This window comes from Protopterus annectens, chromosome 1.part0 (genome assembly GCF_019279795.1).
Source record: "Protopterus annectens isolate FY-2018-M chromosome 1.part0, PAN1.0, whole genome shotgun sequence".
NCBI classification, from domain to species: Eukaryota; Metazoa; Chordata; order Ceratodontiformes; family Protopteridae; genus Protopterus; species Protopterus annectens.
The window spans coordinates 780,840,674-780,865,116 of record NC_056725.1 but is presented as its reverse complement, the minus strand read 5'-3'; the positions used below and the strand labels follow the sequence as shown (position 1 = coordinate 780,865,116).

At 39.4% G+C, this 24,443-nt stretch overlaps 1 protein-coding gene across 1 annotated transcript in view; it reads right to left on the bottom strand.

Moving 5' to 3' along the window:
* The window catches only part of LOC122794524 (inositol-tetrakisphosphate 1-kinase-like), a 721,296-nt gene that overhangs the window by 260,714 nt on the left and 436,139 nt on the right, over positions 1-24,443 (bottom strand). The window contains exon 6 of the mRNA XM_044062994.1: positions 6,296-6,336. Within this exon, the coding sequence (XP_043918929.1) occupies positions 6,296-6,336 (41 nt within the window). The remainder of the gene's footprint in view (positions 1-6,295; positions 6,337-24,443) is intronic.

The window sequence follows — 24,443 nt, the reverse complement described above, 5'->3', positions numbered from 1 at the left end:
AACTGAAAAGGCCACAGAAATACCTTACAAAGATAATCCATGGCCTCTAACACCTGTCCGATGTGTACAGGCTCAAATCTCTATCACTCAGTATCATACAGATTGCTCAGAAGTGATCTGTGTCTTGCCTATAAGGCAATCTGGTACCCTGCCTTACTAGAGATGCTCCATATCCATAAGTCTAACTCCTCATGCATTACTCACTGAAAGGCCTACATCTAATATGTCTCTCCAGTAGGTTTTGTTGATGTGGCATGTTTGTCTCCCAGTGGCTGCCCCGTCTCTGGAATAGACTTCCCATATATGTCAAACAGAGCACCTCACTGACCGTCTTCAAGTACAACCTTGATGAGTGGATGGGAAACCACAAATTTGTCCCAGGGGTTCCAACTGATTGACAGGGGTGAAAGGTGCTAACTGAGGTTTCTTTTTTGGGGATAAACTCTTGGCTAGGCTTGTAAGGGCCCCAGTACCATTAGCCTAGTAACCTCCTATAATTCTATGATCCTTGTCTTTTACTCATAATTTTGAATTACATACCATACCAAGATATGAATGTATTTCCTCTCCTACTGTTTCAATTTATTTCCAGTTTTAATAAACATAAATCTGTAACTGATGAGGACTGGAATATAACACTTAGGTCTTCTTTACACAGGCAGAGGTGATCTGTATGATGAGAAAATAGAGATATAAATAACTACTGCATTAATCAAGACACATGAGCTTGTGCTCTCTGCCTTGAGGACAAAGATGTTGCATTTTTCTCATAATTACACAGAATTTGATCACAAAGAATTTTTTTCTGATGTTCACAGTATTTCAGTGGTACGTACTTAATATAATTCAGAACCAAGATATTTTTCAGATCATTAATTAATGTGATTAAAATTACATTGAATTCAAACTTTGAGTGTGTGATAAACTACAGAGATTAAATCCATCACCAAGTCAAGAGGTTATGGGACATATTGTATTATTAATCCAATATTTCTGCATTGTTTTAAGATAATACACTCTTCTTCAACAACAGGTAAGTTGCCATTAAATATATATTAAGACATTTATAATCATTAACACATCATATGTAAAGAGATGTAGGCTTGCAAATAATCATCCTGTAGGAACATGGTTCACATTTTCCTTCAGAGCTTCTACCAATATATGATCTGTTCAAATTTTTGTCCTTAATAAAATAAGAACACAAGCTGCTGTTTGAAGCTAAATTCCAAGCTAAATATGTTGAGAGGGATTAAGTTATGTTTAGACATCTGACCAGTTTATTAAAATGAAATGATATCTCAAACAAAATTTCCTAGGTGTCAGATGATTGCTCTCTAAATTCAAACTAAAGATATTGTCAGGGTAGTTCTACTGTATATAATGAAATTTATGCTTCCACTAATTGACTTGTACTTTTGAGAGACATTGATATTTTTCTTGCCAATTTTTCTCCAAAATATAATTTTGTAATGTTATACTCTAAAACTAAACTCATACTTTTCATACAGAAAGTATTATAAGTTAATTTGCAAATTAAAATAGCAAGGGTCCAGGATGAGATGATTTCCATATCACCCCTTCTATAATAAGTTTAAACAACATATAATAAGCTCTAATTTTGCTGAAAGCATATAATTATATCAAATGATATGCTATTAATGAATAAATACATGAATAAGTTGAAGTTCTTTTTTGTTGTCAAACCAAATTCAGAATTAGTTTTGGGAAAACAATTATAATCCTATATCTCTTACTAATCTTGACTTTTGAAATAAATTCAGTGATACTTGCTAAAAGATTTTGATTAGTTGAAAATAATGTCTCAAATATTCAGTCAAGGTCTATGAAATCAAGACAGATTGGAGCTATCCATACAATAATGAAGCTAATCCTCTACTATTTTACCAGTTAAGATAACAAGGAGTATTTTTAATAAATGTAAGTAAAAAGTTTGATTGAGTCTGTGACCCATTTTTATTTAAACTTATAAAAATGTTTTTAAGATTTACATTTGTGCAATAAAAATCTTGGATGAATTAGTTTTGTAATAAATAGTAGAACATTGCCACTTATAAGAAGTTCTACAGCAACTAGTCAGGGGCGTATATTGACACCCTGTTTCTTCATGCCATCTCTTGACCCTTTCTTTTTCAGTATTCTAGTTGATCCTTAAATAACAGGAATAAAATGTTTTAATACAGAGATCAACATAATTTCAATTATAGATGGCATTATTTTATATTTTCAAAAGCCAGCAAACTCCAGCCCTCATTTATTATATGCAGTAGATGAATGCAAAAAAACATCAAACTATAACTTGATTCTTGACAAGTCAAATCTTTTCCTTTTATTGTCATGCATAAGATAATCAACTTCTTTTTAGCAACTAGCATCAACATTTCATTTAATGAATTGAATATCTTTGTGGTAAAAACTAATCTGATATGTGAATGCTTATTCAAGTGAATCTAATTTTGTATTAGATAGAATCAAAGGCTGATTTGAAAAACACAATTGTAATCTCATAAATAACATAAAATAAAATATAAAATAAAATATATATCCAACATAAATGCTTTTCCCAGGGCCATTTGTGTAACAACTCTATGTCGTGCATTTTGAACAAACCCTTAACTCTAAGCATAAAGTAATTTAAAACCTTTATGGGATAATATGAATCCTAGGGACACTTTAAATAATCTTTTCAATCTCAAGCTAAATATTGATCTTAAAATCCCCAAAATTAGGACACATACGTTTGGGTTCATATAACAAACCTCTTTGGATTTTTTGTTATATAAGTTATTAAGAATGTTGGTACCTCACCTAGATATCTACCATTTATTGAGAAAACTGCGAATCTTTTCTTCAAATTCCCTTCATTTATCAAACTATTAGTTGTGGATGTCCTAACTGTAATGAAAAACTAGGATTATGCAAGAAATACGTGCTGTTTCAACCTATAAAAGTTAACTTAAATATTGCCATTAAAAAATGAATCACTCAGGTCTGTAAATGTTTCAGTGATAAAATATAATGCATGCACTGTAGGTTTCCAGGTAGTGTTTTTAATCTGTACAGTAGATTTGCTGCATTTAAAGATCCTTAGTACTGGCACCATTCTACTAGTGAATTTAATAAGAATTACAGTAGATAAAATCTCCCTCATTTGTGAATGGATAACAATACATTTAAATTGATAACTTCCTGTGTGGAGTATCTCAAGAAAAAGCAATAGCTCTCCTTTTTGTGTAAGTTAGTACATCCTTTCTTCAGACTATTTTTTTTTGTTGTTGTTCAAAGAATGTAATGCTTATTCTAAACTGGAAATTATTTGGCTTAATACTTATAAGGTCCTGCCTTTGTAGAAGTTCATACATCAGCAAGTACTACATAACATCTCACTGAATTCTCCACAAATTAGTTGTTATGGGCAAAACTAATTCACCAATGTACAATATTTGGAAAATAATCCCACTGATGATGTTTTTCATATTTGCTGGTCATGCAAATCTGTTCAGCCTACTTGATTCAACATATCTGGTCATATCTGCTGAAAAAACATAAAACATAAGGTAGTTCTTGACACATTTGAATAGTATAGTTTTCTACTAGGTATCCATTTACCATATACTCAAATGGAAAATAGTATTGTAGCAACTGTAATTCTTTCATAGGTGAAATATTTGGAGGTGTAATATTGGACTGAAAGAGAAGACATTTCAATTCAGTTATGCCACTTCTTTATAAAGTCTATGCTTTTCTCATGAACATTTTAGTACACCTCTAATATGTTCTCCCAGTTGTGGAATAATTTACACTTAGTTTGTCACACTGAGCATTTAAATTTCAAATGCCTGTGTGATATTTTTGTTCATTAGTTTGTGGGTTGACTTCTCTTACTATGCCCACATGGTAGACCTTGGATTTCCTATCTCAGCTACAAATCTGTCTATCCATCCATTCACAGCCCCTTTTTCCCATTTGTGCTCCAGGGATTGTGATGTCACTTCAACAGTGACAATCATCTAGAGCCAAGGTTCACACCATGAGGTGGCTAGCCCTGCCATGGTCAGTTACAAATGTTATATTGATATTATATTTGTGGTTTAAATAATTTCTTTAGCCAGTAAATGATGTTGCATGTAATATGTCAAAGGTCCCCATTGTATTCCTTGTACAGACTGTTGAGATCAATAGTGACATTTTACCTAATGTTTCATTATTTTGCTATTTTTGTATTTGTTGTTTTATATAAAAATGTTGAATGAAAATGTGGTTATTATAGTACTACAAATGTTGGCTGTTGTATGGTACATAACATACCCATTAACTGTCAAATATCTAGGGATTTTTGGAGAAGATCACAAGAGGTCAGTATCTGGCTAAATGGAGTTCCTAAGATGATGGGGGGGGGTCTGATTATGGTGATAAGGAGGACAATGGTGGAGTGGGTCCTCAGAGTGCAAAGGTTTAATAGACTTGGGCTTAATTCCTTCAGTTAACAAACCATGTTGCTAGATCATCCCTGTGGTACAGAATATTGCCTGGTTAAATAAGTAAGTGAAATAATCTCAGCCACGGGGAGACCTTATGAAACATAGTTTTATCGTATAATATAGCATAGACGATAGGATAAGGGTCTTAGCAAAAACACTTATATGATTGAATGCTCAGTTATTGGCAAAATACTGCAATGTATATAGACTCAGAGAGACAGAGGTGATCAGAATAAACAAGCAAAGAGAAACAGTACACAATAATACATTTTATGCACATAGATCCATACACTAATGATCAGACATTATCTGCTCAGTGCAAAAAGAGAGTGTGAATCAGCACTGAATAGTCAGCCAGAACTGATTATTTAATTATTTATTTATTTATTTTACATTTGTTGACCGGGCTAGTCTAGCTGGATACATGTCCATTTTCAGTAGAGGCCCAAGGAGTTAAGCTCCAGAGTTTAAGAAGTACATTTACTATATTACAAGAAAGTAAGGGAAAACAATTTGCAAAGAGTACATACAAAAGTGAGCCAAAAAAAAGAAAAAAAAAAAAAAATTTACAAGCAAAATGTAAAATAAATAACACATAGTATTAGAAATATTTTGATGTGATTGTGCTATTGCCGTGGAATGTTTGCAGCCACTTCATGTGTCAAGTATTACATTATCCACATATGGTCTTCTATGGAGTCTGGAGGCAGCCATTACTACAGCACATGGCTCCTGCTGTAAGGCATGATTTAGTTGCTTGGAAGCTTGAATTGTAATATTTATTTGGTTGAAGTCTGGCTTTTGAAAAGCAATAGACGCAAAGTGCTTCTGTGTTGGCTCACAATTTTGTCTTGTTCATTAAAAGCAAACTGTGCTGTCAGCAAAATTGCACAGTTTGAAGTCTTGCTGATTTTCCTATGGTTGTGTAACCATCAAGTTAATATATAAATAAGTATAAATATGGGATACACAGGGGAAGCTATAGGCTGGGTGGCATATTTTTTGTTTGATTTTTGTTTTTTTGTATTATTTCATGTTTTTATGTATTTTCTTTAGTTTTGATTGGAGTTTAAAGGGGATGTGCTTCACAGGCTTAGGTTTACATGTCATGGCTTCAGTGCTGTGGTATTTGAATTTACAACATAAATTCCTGATGTACCTACAGTGGGCATTAGTTGCTTGAGCATAGCATATCACAGTAAAGTCCTCAGGGATCTAAATGGTCACCTAGACAGGCTAAATATTTCAGTTACTGCACATTCAAGGCACCAGAGCTCAAATTCTGGAATATAAAGCTTGTCTGTAGATGTATGTCACCTAACTTTGATGGCAGTTCATGTACCTGTATCACACGTGCAAGCCTGATAAGTGTGTTTGCAATGCATAGTTCTTTACAGCTATTGCTGCCAAGGCAGCTGCCAATACATACTAGTGATGCTAGATTCATGAGCCATGACAATACTGCAAGAAATTTATAGGACACCAGAGGCTAACACTGCTGAATTTCCTATGCAACACATTGTACCAGTTTGCAAATCCTAATGAAAGTGAGTAAACAGTGTTTTAACCAAAAATATTGCATGTACTGCAAACCTTGTAAGCACACATTAATGGATAATGGATGCTAGTTATTTGCTAACAGTACAGACTGCATTCGTAGACATATGAATAAGCTTTTATTGCAATTGCAGAAGGGGACATTGACATTTAGTATCTATAAGCAAGAGAAATATAAAAAAAAATAGCCAAAAACAAAGGGCCAAGAAAGCAAGCAGAATGAAAAACAAACTTACTTTGTGAGAGCTTTCCCCATGGGCTACTCTTGTTTTGCAAACTGCATAATAAATAGACAAAAATAGTAATAAGAAAAAAGTGCATATATACTCCTAAATTCATAATCACATTTAAATAATCATTAATACAACATGTTTCTTTCTCAACTTAAATGGTTTATTAATCATTTTGACGTCAGAATAGTATGTATAAAGTTGACTCTGTAAGACAGTGGTCTAATGAGTATACAAGAAATAAAATACTACCAAATCTGTCATGATTTGTACTGATGATACTGAGATGAAATTGTGTGGTATAATAATCATTAAATTATAAAATGTACACCCTATGCAACCTTCATGTTTGCTTAAAACATTTTGTCTTGTCTGCTGCTAAACAGTCAGCTCTAACTTAAACACTTTCCATCACAGAACCGGTGTAATGAAAATTAAATTTCATAGACAAGTCTGAGAAGAAAACTACTTTCTATAAGTAATGAATAATGAAGTGCAGTATGTAGACTGGATGATCCCAGGGCAAAAAACTATATTTAGACCCAATACAATTTTGTTGATGAAGATATGGTTAATAGAAACAGGTATCACATAAAATCTTAATTATTCCCATGAGTATGTGCATGCCTGTGTGTGTGTGTGTGTGTGTGTGTGTGTGTGTGTGTGTGTGTGTGTGTGTGTGTGTGTGTGTGTGTGTGTGTGTGTGTGTGTGTGTGTGTGTGTGTGTGTGTGTGTGTGTGTGTGTGTGTGTGTGTGTGTGTGTGTGTGTGTTTGTGTGTATCTGAATGCAAAGTTAGCCACCTTATACTCACTGTTGTTACCACTGCACTGAAAGGCACTTGGATGAGAGTGAGGTGGGTGAATTCCTGAGAAATTAATGTTCATAACTCTGTTCTTCAGCTGTACAGTGTGAAGCTGATTTGTATGCAACTGGTATTTGTCAATACCCACAGTGGTCATTTGCCATATGCTGTAAAGACTGAGTATCTTATGTATATCCACTTATATCTATCTATCTATATCTTTATCAGATATTAATTGCAGGCAGTGGTGTAGATTTTGCATAGCTTTTAAAACAGTTTTGTCTCTAAACTACATGTACACCCTTACATACATCAGGTAAGTAAACACTGCACAGCAGTTATTTTTAGACAGTGTAAACTACAAAGTAGAGAACTGCACATTCAGAGCATGCAGCAGCAAAGCAAATTATTACATCTCATATAATCTTAAAGCTTAGCATGATTTACAGAATTGGAAGCTGGAGTTAGAGATGAGATATTTAAATATTAAAGCAGCTGAAAGAATACAACAGATTGAGATGCAAAGGAAGCCAAAAGAGAGAGACAGAAACTCCAGAAAGACAGAAGGAGAGAGTGAGAGACAGAGAGAGGCAAGAAAATGTAATGTCAGCACAAGAATGCATGAGTAAGGAAAGGGTAATTTCATAGCTTTATTTGGGCACTCAGACATGTGTGCATTTGTAATCAGTACAGACAGGCCAACATCACTGGATAACGTTTATATCCCATTTGTTCAAGGTTAAAGCAGTACATTTGGTTAAGTTAAGGTTAAGTAACACTCACTGTCCAGATCAGATCAATGTTAAAACTGTTTGTGTGAATATTCTAATTAACTTTTAAATTTCATAGGAAAAAAAGTTTTGGGAACACAGAGGAAAAGCAAAGGGCATTATCAGTGATCTCACTATAGGTAACAGGCGGGTGAATGGATATAAAAATGCTACTTATGAAATGGTGGGATACCTTATGACAAAAAGCACTTGGTACTTTGAGGGTATGGCAACCTGGTTGGCACATGGGGAGGCTATTACTGAAAAGACAGGCAAAAAGGATGAACTCTGTCTGGCCAGCAGGTCCCAACTACACATCAGAAATGTACCTGACAGACACATGAGCATACAGGCATCCACAGATTACAGATACAGTGGAAACCACTAGATCCATATCAACATCTTCGGTTTAGATATTTCCAGTATAACCAAGTTAGAAATGTGAAATCCAATGTTCACACTGGCATGGAGGGGAATAAAAGTCAAGTGAGGGGTCTGTTGGAGGTGGCACTCATACTGTGAATAATCGTCTTTAGACAGTATTTATTTTAAACCATCACATGGACCATTATTCTATCCTGATGGAGGAAAAATAAATCATTGCTAAGAAGAATATTACATAAGGCAAAACTATTGCTAAGCCTGCATTAAGAAAGGAGTATTATTTGACAGGTGACTCTATTGTGAAAAATACCAATGCACTACTTACAAGGCTTCTGGTGTCATTTAAAGGAGGTACAGTATATATCAGCCTGGAGAGAGAGGGTAGAGAGCGCCAACTGCTTTGACAAGATATCCTACACTTCTCACCCCCATACTTTTATATATTAACAAAAATCGTTGTCCACTCCTGTGTCAGACAAATAATGTTTCCAACATAACTAAACAAAATCCAGATAGCATTAAGGTATTGCTGCACAACACTAGAAGCCTTACAAAACATTGCTCCCTACAAGCACGTCTTATCCTGGAAAACACTGATATATGCATCATCACAGAGACGCAATTCAGAATTATTGGAAGCACTCCTTCAGTGCAGGGTTTCTATGCATATCACACATTCAGGCCTGACACATTAGATAAAGGTATAAAAGGCATCAGTGTCTCCATATACTTAACAGTTTCTCTCCAGACTCATTAGACAAGATAATGACATGGAACTCCTACATGTATCCACTACTGTGAGGAAGTTCAGTTTCATCACACATCTTATATCTAAAGATATTTCCTTTAGATCCAGGGATGCAATGTTTCCACTGTATTCAGAACTCATTGGGCCAATCTTTGGAGTACAATGTCTCTTTCAGTATGTACCTGTCCAAACAGTTGTCACAAATGGAATGACCTTAACACATTCTCACTCAAAAATCAAAGGTCTAAATCATAAAATCTAAGCAGACCTTCTCAGAACCTTGTTCTTCTTCTCATTGTCATACAGACCACTGACAGGTGACCTGTGCCTCACTTTTGAAGCTTCAATGGCTCCTATTCTGTTAGACATAATACACATTTGCAAATCCAGTAGTATCATAAACACCAACTCAAGGGATCTCAATCACTTTTGTAAATACATAGAACATGTTGGAGGGATAAGGTATGTATCACAAAGAATACTGTGTCTGTGGAAACATCTTCCATTCCATATAAAGCAAAGTACTTCTTCTTACTCTGTTTAAATGTAATTTGCATGAATGGATAGGTCACTGCAAATTCATCCCTAGTTTAGCATCTTGGTCCCTTACAGACAGAGGAAAATGTAAATGACCGAATGCATCCTTGTTCAGCCCATGTCTGAGTTATATAAGGGCTAAACAGTACTAATGTTATTGGTGACTGTGTATCCCCACAATGGATGTAAACAGATATTACGCTTTCTTTGGAAGAGAAACATTGCTGAGTAAGGCACAGCTTTCAGAACCCACTTTGTAGAACTTGAGAGAGGTAGCCAAGTGCGGATCCTGATTCTCAAGGGTAAGGGGAGTCTGTATACTAGGACAATGGGTTATTGTACAGAGAGTGGACTCCTGAAGAGAGTGCTCCATACAGGCTGTCAGAGTGAGTTAAGCAAATCATGCAGGAGGGACTGCATTAAATGTTAGATCTGGGAGTCTAACATTCCCTAGGAGTCTGTGGTAGTGTTACAATCAAATTAGATAGAAACTAGACAGTCACACATAGTTCAATGGCTACATTATGCATAGGTCATATAAATCCATTATGCAGTTGGATGAGGCCAATTAACTGACTACTGTTGGCTTGACTAAGGATACCTGGTAAGTACTTTTTATATTGCAGTCAGGGAGAGGTAAACATTTGTTACCCCATTTGGCTTGTACAACCTTACCAAATGCCCATGATTTTCCAGAGATTGGCAGATCGCATTCTATCAGGAGTTGAACACTATGTGATTGTTTATATAGATGATATTGCAGTCTGAAGTCAGTCCAGGGAGTTCCCTGCTCAACTTGTTAGGGAGTTAATCAGCTGGGTAAAACAGAAGGGTTGCCCATCAAGGCAAAAAATGCCAGGTGAGAATGGTTGTGTCTTACCTTGGTCATCAGGTAAGTGGTAGTAATATTTGACTACAGTCTGGCAAACTGGAAGCAGCCCTGGCCTACACATGTTACCAAAACACTGGTTAGGGTATTCTTTAGAACTGCTGGGTGTTATTGGAATTCTGTCTCTCATTATGGCAGAATAGACCCACTTCTAAAAGGCTATAAATGAATGAATAAAGTTTATTTGGACACCAGTTTGTGAGCAGGCATTGCAAAAGCTCAAGGAGAGATTAAGAAGACCTCCTGCTAGCCACTACTGACAGAAATTTGCTGTACAGCTAGATTGTATAAAATCATGGTCTAGGGGCTGCACTTAGTCAGGTATCTTTAAAGGATGAGGAACATCCAGCAGTTACAGAGTTCATCCAAGGGAAGAATCACATGCAGCTTTGAAAACAAAGTGTTTCAGGACAGCATGACCACTTCAAAAACATCAGCCCTACCTAAATGGTAGGAAATTTACAGCAGTTACAGACTGCAATCATTTATGGTGGTTACAGCCAGCAGGGAAAATAGTACGTTTTTAAAATGGAGTTTGGATTACAGTCTTACAACCTGTCAGTGCTACACTGGAGAGGTTCCAGTAATATAAATGTTGACAGTCTGTCAATACACGGGCCTAGTAGAGTAATTAACATGATGCACCATCTACTCAAGCTATGTTTCTTGGGAACATCTCAAGAAAGCTTGCTTGAGGTCTAGAAAGGGCAGAAGAGAAATGTGAAAAAACTGTACATAGCATGTTACTATATTCTTTTGGTAAAAATGAAGCAAAGGCATGAAAATGTGTTGCCTTGCTTAGAAAAATGAAGATGAATATAAAGAAATGTAGAAGGATGAAGTCACCAAAAGACGAGAAATAGGAAAGAGATAAAAGCAAAAGCCTAAAATGAGATAAAGGAATCAGGCAAAAGGGAGATAAAGCATTTTAGAGACATGAAGACTCAAATAAAGAAATGGTAAAAATAAACTTTAAAAATAGCATACATTTTAAAAAGGGTTATGAAATAGCATAATTACTAAGGTTCCAAAATGATGGAATGTTGAGATGCCATCTGTATGTCTGAGGGCCATATCTGTTGTCTTCAGAACTATGGAACTTTATCTGCAGTTAGGGGAAATGCATATACTGTTTGTGAGACTATGGTATTTCATAGTATTGCCCTACTCTAGAGTACCACAATCATTAGTATGCATCAGTAGCACGGGTTGGAGGTGCAGCCCCACTATGTTGGATGTGTAGACATTTTAAAAGCTGTAATTGTGACATTTGGTTTAATTGTTAAAGTGTTGGAATTTGCAATATCATGTCTTGCATGTCAACAAAGGAGCTAAAATAATTTTTTGAGTATTCACAAAAGAAATTAATATTAGTGTTCTGGCTTATCCATTGAATGGAAGGGCTTGGATAACTGGAGGTTTCCTTATATAAAAGAAATGGTCATGAAAAGAGCTTCAAAGTATAAAGGATGGCAAGCCAATGGAGTCTAATGGAATTCTTCTTGGATTTAGTTGTGCAAATCTTACCATAACCATATATGTCCTTCTCTTCTATATGCTGCAGTATTCATCACATTAGGTAGTCTACCTACGGCTGCCTCGTATGTCCGGCCCACATATAACAGTTTAGATACTACTGTGAGGTACGTGCAATGCCACATAACATTCATGGTACGTCAGTCATAAATGGAAGTTGGGTATAAAGCAGACGTAAGTACGCACCATCCTCAGAAATGAATGCCACCAAGCACCAGCCTGAGCCTAGGTGAAAACACATTACCAGGAAGGAACAGGCAAGTATCAGGGGGAAGGCGGGGGGGGGTGCAGTACTGCAGCATATAGAAGAGAAGGACATCCACGATTATGGTAAGATTTTGTACACCTATTCTATGTCCTTCTATTCATATGCTGCAGTATTCATCACATTAGGTAGAATGCCAAAGCTCATGCTTGGGTAGGATTAGAGGGGGGTGGAGGAGGAGCGTGTCTATATCACACTGTTGAATGGCGAAAATAGCGAACGGCTACAGTATTGAAAACGCCATTCATTGAAATGTGTTTTGTTAGGGCTGCATCCCCCACACCCCCCATTAATTATATATACTTACTCCGAGATCACACTACAGTGAGGAAAGTGCAAATATTTCAATCCCTACTGTACCGCGACCCCACAAAACACATTTCAATGAATGGCGTTTTCAATATTGTAGCCATTCGCTATTTTCACGATTCAACAGCATGATATAGACCCAGAGGAGCAGAGGCTTTTTCTACAAACCCTTGTAGAATAGCTCTGGCAAATCCCAAGCTGGACCTAGAGATGACATCCAATTTATAATGTTTGGTGAAGGTATGGACAGAGGACAAGGTAGCTGCCTCCAGGATAGAACAAGTGTCTAGGCCTTTGAAGAAAGTCCCGGAGGAGGCTACAACCCTAGATGAGTGTGCTCTCACTGGGGAAGAAAGGCTCTTACTGTTTGCTGTCTAGCAGAAGAAGATAGTCTGTGAGATCCAGGAAGAGACAGTTTGCATGGAAACTGGTTTACCTAAGGCCTTGGGTGGTAGAACACAAACAGGCATTCACATTTACGGATCATTTTTGTTTTATCAAAGTAGTATCTGAATTGCCTGTGCACATCCAAGGTGTGTAGAATCCTCTCACTGGATGACTGAGGGGAAGAGAAAAAGGTAGGTAGTTAATAGATTGATTAAGGGATAATTCAATGACCACATTGGGCATAAACAAAGGATTGGTATGTAAAGAAATCCTACCTCTGTGGAAGACTAATTTCTTTGACAGATATGCTCCTTTGTTTGTTTGGGGGTCCAAGTATCCCTCACCTTCTAGGAATGCAGGGTGGCACCCCATCCTGTGTCTGAGGTGTCTGTATACAGATCTTGAGAGGGGAGGGGTGGCTGGAGGGGAGACCAGGATTTTTGGTCATATGCTGGATCCACCAATCCAGCTTCCTTCTTATACATGGAAGGAGAGAAATCATGAACTCTAAGAAGTGGGAGTGCTGCATCCGGGCTGTCTTTAGGAACCATTGAATCTTTCTCATGTGCAACTTGGCCCAATGGAGCATTGGTATTGTGGATGCCATGAACTCCAAGATGCACAGGAAGCCTCTGGCAGACAGGGATTGAAGGGGTAAAATGCTCTGGAAATAAGAATTCAGGAAAAGAATCTTTTCAGAAGGCAGTGAAGCCAACATTTTGTTTTTTTGGCTCCTGCACCCCAGGAAAATGTGATCTTGTGAGGGGGTCAGGGAGGACTTTTAATAGTTGATGGAGAAGCCCAGGCTCTCCAGAAGAGAGATAGTGAGGTGAGATCTTTCTGAAGTCCATCTGAGGACTGAGATTGGATTAGGAGGTTGTCTAGATAAGGGAAGATTTGAATTCCCTGCAGTCTGCAAAATGCTATGACATGAGCCAAGCATTTTGTGAAGACCTTTCGTGCCTTAGATAGACAAAAAGGCAAAGGAAAGAACTGAAAATGAAATGAAGCAACAGAAAAATGCAAAAAATTCCTGAACAAAGGGCGAATGGGGATGGGAAGACAAGCATCTTTGATATCTAAGGAAACCATGAATGCTTGAGGGAGAATCAGAGGTAGAAGAGATGGGTCTATATTATATTATCGCACGTTTACAAAAGTGAACGATAATTAATCAACCCCATGTAAGCGAAAGCTTACAACGTCGAAACCTCAGAACAGCAATTTTTTTCCAAGGGAAAAGCCACTTCACTATTTTAAGTTCAGTCAAGATGCATTCGACAAAGTGTGTCTGCGATAACACAATAGGAACCCAAAGAGATGGCAGGGACAGCATCCGACAGGAGGTAACTTTCAGGAAGCTGTTCAGGTGGGAATGGTCCAGGATGGGTCTCCAGGGGCCATCCTTCCTGGGGACTAAAAACATCCTGGAGTTAAACCCTTTCCTTTGTTGAGATGAGGGGACCTCTCAGATTGTTCCCTGGATAAGAAGGTCTGAGATGACCTGAAGGAAGAAACACATGCCTTTTGGTGACTGTGGGATGCATCTGAAGGAGGGGTAATTTTCCCACACCATGAAATATCCTGTCTGGATGATAGACAGGACCCAAGACTCCTGGGTGATCCAATTCCAAGCAACAACAGATTGGGATAGACAAAGGGACAGGGGAGTGGATGGCCCTGCATGCAGACAGTCACAGGCTACCTGGTTTAGAGAGAGACTGAAAGGGCTGTTTAGAGACTGGAGTGGATGATGCAGATTTAGAGGTGGATGATGCCTATTTTCTAGGGCCTCTCTTAGATTTAGAGGAAGTAGATAAGACAGATTTCCTTACAAAAGCTGACTTTGCAGGTTACTTCCTTTGGAACCTTGGAAGAGGTGACACAAGGATATGCTTGAGGTCCTAAAGCTCCTTTCTTTTTTCCTGTAAGATTTGAAGAACTCTGCAGCTGAGCTACCAAAAAGTGCTTTATTATCCAAGGGAGCATCCATCAATTTGGCCTTGAAGTCATCTAGTAAAGGTTGTAACCTAAGCCAAGAATATCTCTTAAGAACTAAACCAGAGGTAGCCGCCCTGGCTAGGGTATCTGCTGCATCGTAACTGCACTTAGAGTGCCGAGTCACCTGTGCAGAGGAATTAAGGATAACTGCCACTTTAGCCTTGGCAGGGGAGTCTAGGAGTTTCCCTGCATCTGAGAGGAAAGCTAAGGAATATTTGACCATATGGGTCTGGTAATTGATTGCCCGAAAGGCCAGAGTGGCAGAGGTGTAAACCTTTTTCCCTAGCCTCTCCATGACCTTGCTGTCTTTATCTGAGGGTAGTTAGAAAGTGGAAGGTAACAATTTGAAGGCCTTCTCAGCTGAAACAGAAATGGTAGCTGTATCTGCAGAAGGGGCCTTAAACAGGAATTTGGAGTCTTCAGGCAACTTGTAAAATGTGTATGGGTGCCTGGTAGCTGGGGGTGGGGGTCTGGACACGTTGAAGCAGCAGTAAAGGCATCCAGGAAAGCAGGCAAGACTGGGGGAATAGCAGAGGGTGATGGATAATCCATTTGCAAGAGGTCATACTTCCTCTTCTGTATGTCTGAGACTTGGGAGGAGTCCCACTTGAAAAATTCTTTCATTTTTAATATAATCTCCCTAAAGGAAATGCCCTCCTCAGGGGAATCTGTACCATTAGATTCCTCTTCTGGGGAAGCATACTCCAGAGGGGAAGCAATTTGGCTGGAGTATGCTAAGAACTCATCACCAGAGGATTTCTCTTTATCAGAAGAGGTATCTTCAGTAACCCTCTTAAGGCTGAGGAAGGGAAGAAAGCCTGCAGAGCAACTGTAGAAGAGGAGGGGTGGTACAGAGCCATGAAATCATTGAAAAGGCTTTGTGAAAATGCCTGCCAATCAGGAGCTTGCTGTTGAGGAGCAGGGGTAAAATGCTTTGGTTTTACTTCTAGCAAGACTGATATGTGGTCAGATCTTACCAGGGATGGCCACACACTGACACACTGGGGGTAGTGCAGCGGTCCCCCACATTGGTGAGCACCAGTAATTAAAGTCACCCAACTATGTGACCATAGAAGTAACTATAACACAAGATACCCCCCAGCAACAACTCGACTAAAAACTGTCTCCAAGGCCAATTGCAACTTCTTACATGACAGCATATAAATAACATCATAACCCCTCCCCCACTGATGGAATAGCCACCTCTGCTGAGTTATACAGACATGCTTTATATGAGCACCTGTACAATTGTATTGACTCTGCTGTACATGATAGAACCAAAGCAAGATCTTTAAAGAAAAACAAACCTGCCTGGTAGACAACTGCCATTAACAGGCTATGCAACAGGAGAAAGGAATTGCTGTCAAAGAGTTGGAAGGAACTGTGTCAAAACTGAAAACACTCACTCCTCAACTTTAACAAGCAAATAAGACTCCTAGTTAAGTCCTCCAAACTAACTACAAATCCAAATTAGTTTCCCTAACTAAGGATAACCATAAGGCATTCTTTAGTTACATCCATAACCTCAAAGGTAAAGCCCAGATTTGAGCTGAACTCATAGTTACTGGTACTATATATAAAAAACCTGTGGATATAGCAAACCTCCTGGTTGACAGGTTCAGTGAAAACTTCACTCCCCTGTCCCCACCACATGTACCCCAAAGCATCCCTAACACCTATCAACCACCTAGTATCTCTGAGGAGAAGGTCTTAAATGCCCTCTTCAATGCCTATATGGTTTTCCCTGTTTCTGCAAAGTAGCTCTCCTACCAGCTCCCGCTGAATCTCACCCAGGAACACAGCTATTTGTGAAGCAAACCAGGAACATTGTACTCAAACTTTGAGTTCTACTTCTACTCTGACTACATGCTACTGCCCTGCCAGTTCTTCCCTGGTTTTCCCTGTTTCTGCAAAGTAGCTCTCCTACCAGCTTCCGCTGAATCTCACCCAGGAACACAGCTATTTGTGAAGCAAACCAAGAACATTGTACTCAAACTTTGAGTTCTACTTCTACTCTGACTACCTGCTACTGCCCTGCCAGTTCTTCCCTGGTTTTCCCTGTTTCTGCAAAGTATCTCTCCTACCAGCTCCCGCTGAATCTCACCCAGGAACACAGCTATTTGTGAAGCAAACCAGGAACATTGTACTCAGACTTTGAGTTCTACTTCTACTCTGACTACCTGCTACTGCCCTGCCAGTTCTTCCCTGGTTTTCCCTGTTTCTGCAAAGTAGCTCTCCTACCAGCTCCCGCTGAATCTCACCCAGGAACACAGCTATTTGTGAAGCAAACCAGGAACATTGTACTCAAAGTATGTCTGCTAGACTAAACTAAAGACTTTACTCTTATTTGCTAGGTAACAAAGTATGCCTGCTTGACTTAACTCTTACTTGCTAGGTAACAGGGTCTCCTGAGTCTGATACGAGCAGCCACCCCCTGCAAAGGTCCCTGTTTACCCCTCCTAGCCTAGCTGGCATTTTCTTGTAACCTGCCTGCCTTACTTTTCACTGGTTCCTCTCCCTAGCTCTTATTTCTCCTTAACCTGGGGTAACTCAGCTGTGGCTGACTCCTTACTCTCAGGCCTCCTACCATTTAGCTGAGCTCTCCCCCAGCTGACTTACTTTATCCTCTCTCTTTCCCTTATACCACTGGCTTCTCCTTTCTGTTTCTTAACCTTAGCCATTTCTGCTTTTGAGATACCTTACATAGCTCATCTGTCCTTAGAGTCTTCATCTCTTCCACCCTCTAAACATTCTCTATTATCCTCACTTACACCCTTCTGCCCACTATACTTTTCTCCTACACACTTTTGTCTCTGCTATCCTCTCTGCTTATCCAATTTACACTAGGGCTCTCTGATCTACCTCTTGCCTATCTATCTCCTTTCTACACTTATTCTGCACTATATTGCTAAACCTGCCTGCTTTGTGTACTATTGTACTCTCCTCTTCATCATTCTTCTACTTACTTTTTTACCTATCTTCCTGATTGTTTCCTCTCCTACTCTCCTCTGTGGTTTCTACCACCCGTGGCTCGTCACAAACCCTTTCTCCTCCCACTACTGTCTTTCAACCCCACCTTCTTACAGGTCTCCAGTCACCTCTCTACCTGCTATCTCCCCTCCCACTTCCACAATTACCTCCCAAACCTTAGAAATAGACCCACTAGCGAGCTGACGCCATCTTTTCCATGCTCGTCTAGTCCTGGTTGCTGCCTACCCTACTTGGGCACCTGTACTTACTGTAAGTAGTTTGGAATATAAATTCAACACTTTCACCTGACTGTTAATATCGAACATCGTTATGTACTGTAACGGAATGTGATATCTCTTATCTGATGTTATGAACGCTATGTAATGAAATGTCTACACTGTTACCAACAAAGATAGTTTGCCACTGCTTATAGAGTTTTAAATGGGTTCCCTGTATACCTGCTGCTAGATTAACTGAATACTCTGCGGTACAGTCTGTTGAAATTGCATGGTCCGTCTGCTTTGGATACGAGGTTATTTTATCTTCAGATGCTATGTTGTAGCTTTTATCAGTAAGCCTGTAGAGTCTACGCATTATCGTTAGACATACATGCTCTGTTATAGTACTGTGCTTGTGTTTTTGTAGCGCACTAAGCGCACCTTGGTGTTCCTATTTTATCACGCTAGAACACTATAGTCTAGTCGCATTGGTTCCATTTTTAACTGCATTCAAGTATTATTGCTTAGTGTTTGGTATGTGACTTATGATACAGTTTAAAGAGCGTGATGCAGTGGTTTCTCTTTAAACTAGTTAAAGTAGATTTGGGTACAAGCACTCTGTGTTTGGTGGTTTGTGTTCAATAATAGCGTATAAAGAGCGAGTTGGAGCCCCTTCTAACAATTCAACCTACTTTAACAAACCTGCTTCTTTCTTTATACTATAATAGCACACTGAGTAAAGCACGTAGTAGCTTCCATAGCGCTTAGCGTGCTTATATTGTAAATCTTCTTCATTACTCTCTCCTGGTCAGCTGCACGTGGGCCATTCAAACCAAGCGGTTCGTTTGAACCTGCAATATAAGAAGTAAATGCGTAGTTGCTTCCACAGCTTAGCGTGCTTGTTCTGTGATCTTCTTCCTTACTCTCTCCTGGTCAGCGTATTGCACGTGGGCCATTCCAAATAAGCGGTTCGTTTGAACCTGCAATATAAAAGTAAAATCGTAGTTGCTTCCACAGCTTAGCGTGCTTGTTCTGTGATCTTCTTCCTTACTCTCTCCTGGTCAGCGTTTTGCGTGGGCCCATTCCAAATAAAAGCGGTTTGTTTGAACCTGCAATAAAAAAAAAATAAAATATTAGCTTGCTTCCACAGCTTGTTCTGTGATCTCCTTCCTTTTAAGCAATCTCAAGGATTACTTTTGTTTCTTCCTTAATTAACATTTAAAACTGTATATTATAGTTAGTCTCCTCGGTCCTCCAGCTACCTAATTAATCTTTTTTCAGAAGCTGCTAAGTGCCCTCCTCTTTCCTGCGCTCTTACTTAGCTACACCGCTGCCTTTCCTAGTATTTAGGCACTCCCTGGCAGTCCTTGGCGGCGCTTAGCCTGTGACCCATCTAGCTTTGCATTTCTCATATTATCTGCCTGTATTCTATATCTATACACCGGCCGCACATGTACGCTATTGTTTTACAACAAACTGCATACAGCATAGAAACTTTATAAGCATTTTATCTGTGCTGCTTATGGTTTTCCTGAATGTGTTCTAATATAATCTAATGTATATTTTGTGGTTTACCACTTTTTTCTTGCCTCCACAGTAGTATGTTTTATGTAACATTGTTTTAATATTGCACTCTTACTACCTGTCTTTCTCTCTCCATATTTTAGCTTTGAGTTCTACTTCTACTCTGACTACCTGCTACTGCCCTGCCAGTTCTTCCCTGGTTTTCCCTGTTTCTGCAAAGTAGCTCTCCTACCAGCTCCCGCTGAATCTCACCCAGGAACACAGCTATTTGTGAAGCAAACCAGGAACATTGTACTCAAATATGTCTGCTAGACTAAACTAAAGACTTTACTCTTATTTGCTAGGTAACAAAGTATGCCTGCTTGACTTAACTCTTACTTGCTAGGTAACAGGGTCTCCTGAGTCTGAACGGACAGCAGCCACCCCCCCCCTGCAAAGGTCCCTGTTTCCCCCTCCTAGCCTAGCTGCCATTTTCTTGTAACCTGCCTGCCCTACTTTTTTCACTGGTTCCTCTCCCCTAGCTCTTATTTCTCCTTAACCTGGGGTAACTCAGCTGTGGCTGACTCCTTACTCTCAGGCCTCCTACCATTTAGCTGAGCTCTCCCCCAGCTGACTTACTTTATCCTCTCTCTTTCCCTTATACCACTGGCTTCTCCTTTCTGTTTCTTAACCTTAGCCATTTCTGCTTTTGAGATACCTTACATAGCTCATCTGTCCTTAGAGTCTTCATCTCTTCTACCCTCTAAACATTCTCTATTATCCTCACTTACACCCTTCTGCCCACTATACTTTTCTCCTACACACTTTTGTCTCTGCTATCCTCTCTGCTTATGCAATTTACACTAGGGCTCTCTGATCTACCTCTTGCCTATCTATCTCCTTTCTACACTTATTCTGCACTATATTGCTAAACCTGCCTGCTTTGTGTACTATTGTACTCTCCTCTTCATACCTACTTCTACTTACTTTTTTACCTATCTCCCTGATTGTTTCCTCTCCTACTCTCCTCTGTGGTTTCTACCACCCGTGGCTCGTCACAAACCCTTTCTCCTCCCACTACTGTCTTTCAACCCCGCCTTCTTACAGGTCTCCAGTCACCTCTCTACCTGCTATCTCCCCTCCCACTTCCACAATTACCTCCCAAACCTTAGAAATAGACCCACTAGCGAGCTGACGCCATCTTTTCCATGCTCGACTAGTCCTGGTTGCTGCCTACCCTACTTGGGCACCTGTACTTACTGTAAGTAGTTTGGAATATAAATTCAACACTTTCACCTGACTGTTAATATCGAACATCGTTATGTACTGTAACGGAATGTGATATATCTTATCTGATGCTATGAACGCTATGTAATGAAATGTCTACACTGTTACCAACAAAGATAGTTTGCCACTGCTTATAGAGTTTTAAATGGGTTCCCTGTATACCTGCTGCTAGATTAACTGAATACTCTGCGGTACAGTCTGTTGAAATTGCATGGTCCGTCTGCTTTGGATACGAGGTTATTTTATCTTCAGATGCTATGTTGTAGCTTTTATCAGTAAGCCTGTAGAGTCTACGCATTATCGTTAGACATACATGCTCTGTTATAGTACTGTGCTTGCGTTTTTGTAGCGCACTAAGCGCACCTTGGTGTTCCTATTTTATCACGCTAGAACACTATAGTCTAGTCGCATTGGTTCCATTTTTAACTGCATTCAAGTATTACTGCTTAGTGTTTGGTATGTGACTTATGATACAGTTTAAAGAGCGTGATGCAGTGGTTTCTCTTTAAACTAGTTAAAGTAGATTTGGGTACAAGCACTCTGTGTTTGGTGGTTTGTGTTCAATAATAGCGTATAAAGAGCGAGTTGGAGCCCCTTCTAACCACGCGAATTCAACCTACTTTAACAAACCTGCTTCTTTCTTTATACTATAATAGCACACTGAGTAAAGCATGTAGTAGCTTCCATAGCGCTTAGCGTGCTTATATTGTAAATCTTCTTCATTACTCTCTCCTGGTCAGCGTACTGCACGTGGGCCATTCCAAACCAAGCGGTTCGTTTGAACCTGCAATATAAGTAAAGTACGTAGTTGCTTCCACAGCGCTTAGCGTGCTTGTTCTGTGATCTTCTTCCTTACTCTCTCCTGGTCAGCGTATTGCACGTGGGCCATTCCAAACCAAGCGGTTCGTTTGAACCTGCAATATAAAAGGTAAAATACGTAGTAGCTTCCACAGCGCTTAGCGTGCTTGTTCTGTGATCTCCTTCCTTTTAAGCAATCTCAAGGATTACTTTTCTTTCTTCCTTAATTAACATTTAAAACTGTATATTACAGTTAGTCTCCTTGGTCCTCCAGCTACCTAATTAATCTTTTTTCAGAAGCTGCTAAGTGCCCTCCTCTTTCCTGCGCTCTTACTTAGCTACACCGCTGCCTTTCCTAGTATTTAGGCACTCCCTGGCAGTCCTTGGCGGCGCTTAGCCTGTGACCCATCTAGCTTTGCATTTCTCATATTATCTGCCTGTATTCTATATCTATACACCGGCCGCACATGTACGCTATTGTTTTACAACAAACTGCATACAGCATAGAAACTTTATAAGCATTTTATCTGTGCTGCTTATGGTTTTCCTGAATGTGTTCTAATGTAATCTAATGTATATTTTGTGGTTTACCACTTTTTTCTTGCCTCCACAGTAGTATGTTTTATGTAACATTGTTTTAATATTGCACTCTTACTACCTGTCTTTCTCTCTCCATATTTTAGCTTTGAGTTCTACTTCTACTCTGACTACCTGCTACTGCCCTGCCAGTTCTTCCCTGGTTTTCCCTGTTTCTGCAAAGTAGCTCTCCTACCAGCTCCCGCTGAATCTCACCCAGGAACACAGCTATTTGTGAAGCAAACCAGGAACATTGTACTCAAAGTATGTCTGCTAGACTAAACTAAAGACTTTACTCTTATTTGCTAGGTAACAAAGTATGCCTGCTTGACTTAACTCTTACTTGCTAGGTAACAGGGTCTCCTGAGTCTGATACGACAGCAGCCACCCCCCCCCCTGCAAAGGTCCCTGTTTCCCCCTCCTAGCCTAGCTGCCATTTTCTTGTAACCTGCCTGCCCTACTTTTTCACTGGTTCCTCTCCCTAGCTCTTATTTCTCCTTAACCTGGGGTAACTCAGCTGTGGCTGACTCCTTACTCTCAGGCCTCCTACCATTTAGCTGAGCTCTCCCCCAGCTGACTTACTTTATCCTCTCTCTTTCCCTTATACCACTGGCTTCTCCTTTCTGTTTCTTAACCTTAGCCATTTCTGCTTTTGAGATACCTTACATAGCTCATCTGTCCTTAGAGTCTTCATCTCTTCTACCCTCTAAACATTCTCTATTATCCTCACTTACACCCTTCTGCCCACTATACTTTTTCCTACACACTTTTGTCTCTGCTATCCTCTCTGCTTATCCAATTTACACTAGGGCTCTCTGATCTACCTCTTGCCTATCTATCTCCTTTCTACACTTATTCTGCACTATATTGCTAAACCTGCCTGCTTTGTGTACTATTGTACTCTCCTCTTCATACCTACTTCTACTTACTTTTTTACCTATCTTCCTGATTGTTTCCTCTCCTACTCTCCTCTGTGGTTTCTAGCCGCTCCGCTCCCCTCCCTACCCCAATTCCCACACACCCCCAGGGGTCCTACCTTTATAGCTCCATAGACACACCCCCTATCCTAACCTTCCTATCCTGCTCTTTCCCACTCTAACTTCCTCCCACTACCACATACTCCCACCTTACTTCCTCTAATTTCCTCTTACCCCTCCCACTACAACAAACCCTCAGATTTTACACCATCTCCATCTCACTCCAACCCCCTCTTTCTTATCCTTTATCTGTTTACTCTATTTTCTGACACAAGTCTAGGATACTACCTTCTACTTTATCTCTCTTACTTCCTCTCTTCCATCTCTCACATATTTTACTCTTCTCACCATGGCTCCTTACATGCCAACCCAGATTTTACTCTCAATCCTACTTTTTTCAACCCTATGCTCAGTTTACCTCCTATCCTACTATGAGGAATCACTCTACAACCAATCTTTCTATACACACAAACACACTAGAACATTGTTCTCTCCACCTCATTCATATCCATATACCCCTTCTACACCCAACTTCCTACTACCTAAATTCCATAGACCTAAACACCTCAGCTATGTCTTGCCTACAGATAACAAATATAAAACACTTTCCCTTCTAGTATGTAAGCTCACATTCAAACTTAGAAATCCTACCCTCCAAGATGGGGACATCCACCCCAACCCTGGACCTACTTTCCCTTCCCCCCTAGTGTCAATACACAAACTTGATAATAGCTTCCTAATAGGACATCTTAATACCCAAAGCATAAACAACAAAATACCCCACCTGCATGCCCTCCTTCATACACACTCATTTGATATTCTCTGCCTCACAGAGACATGGCTGAAACCATCCACCAAAGACACTGAGATCATTCCCCAAGGCTACAATATAATCAGACTCGACCGTCCAAACCGCAAAGGTGGTGGAGTTGCAATTCTTTTTAAAAATCATCTGAATATAACTACCCTTCCTGCCTCTCCATCCCAAGATAGCAAGTTAGAAGCAATCATTACAAAACTCCAGTTGAATTCCAAAAAATCCCTTTATATTATCTGTATGTACCTCCCACCTGGTGACAATATACCAATCCTGGAAAATTATCTTAGTTGGATAACTACTACATATCCCAAGAAACTGTTATACTAGGTGACCTGAACATAGACTGGAATAACATTAATACTGAAAATCCTTCTTC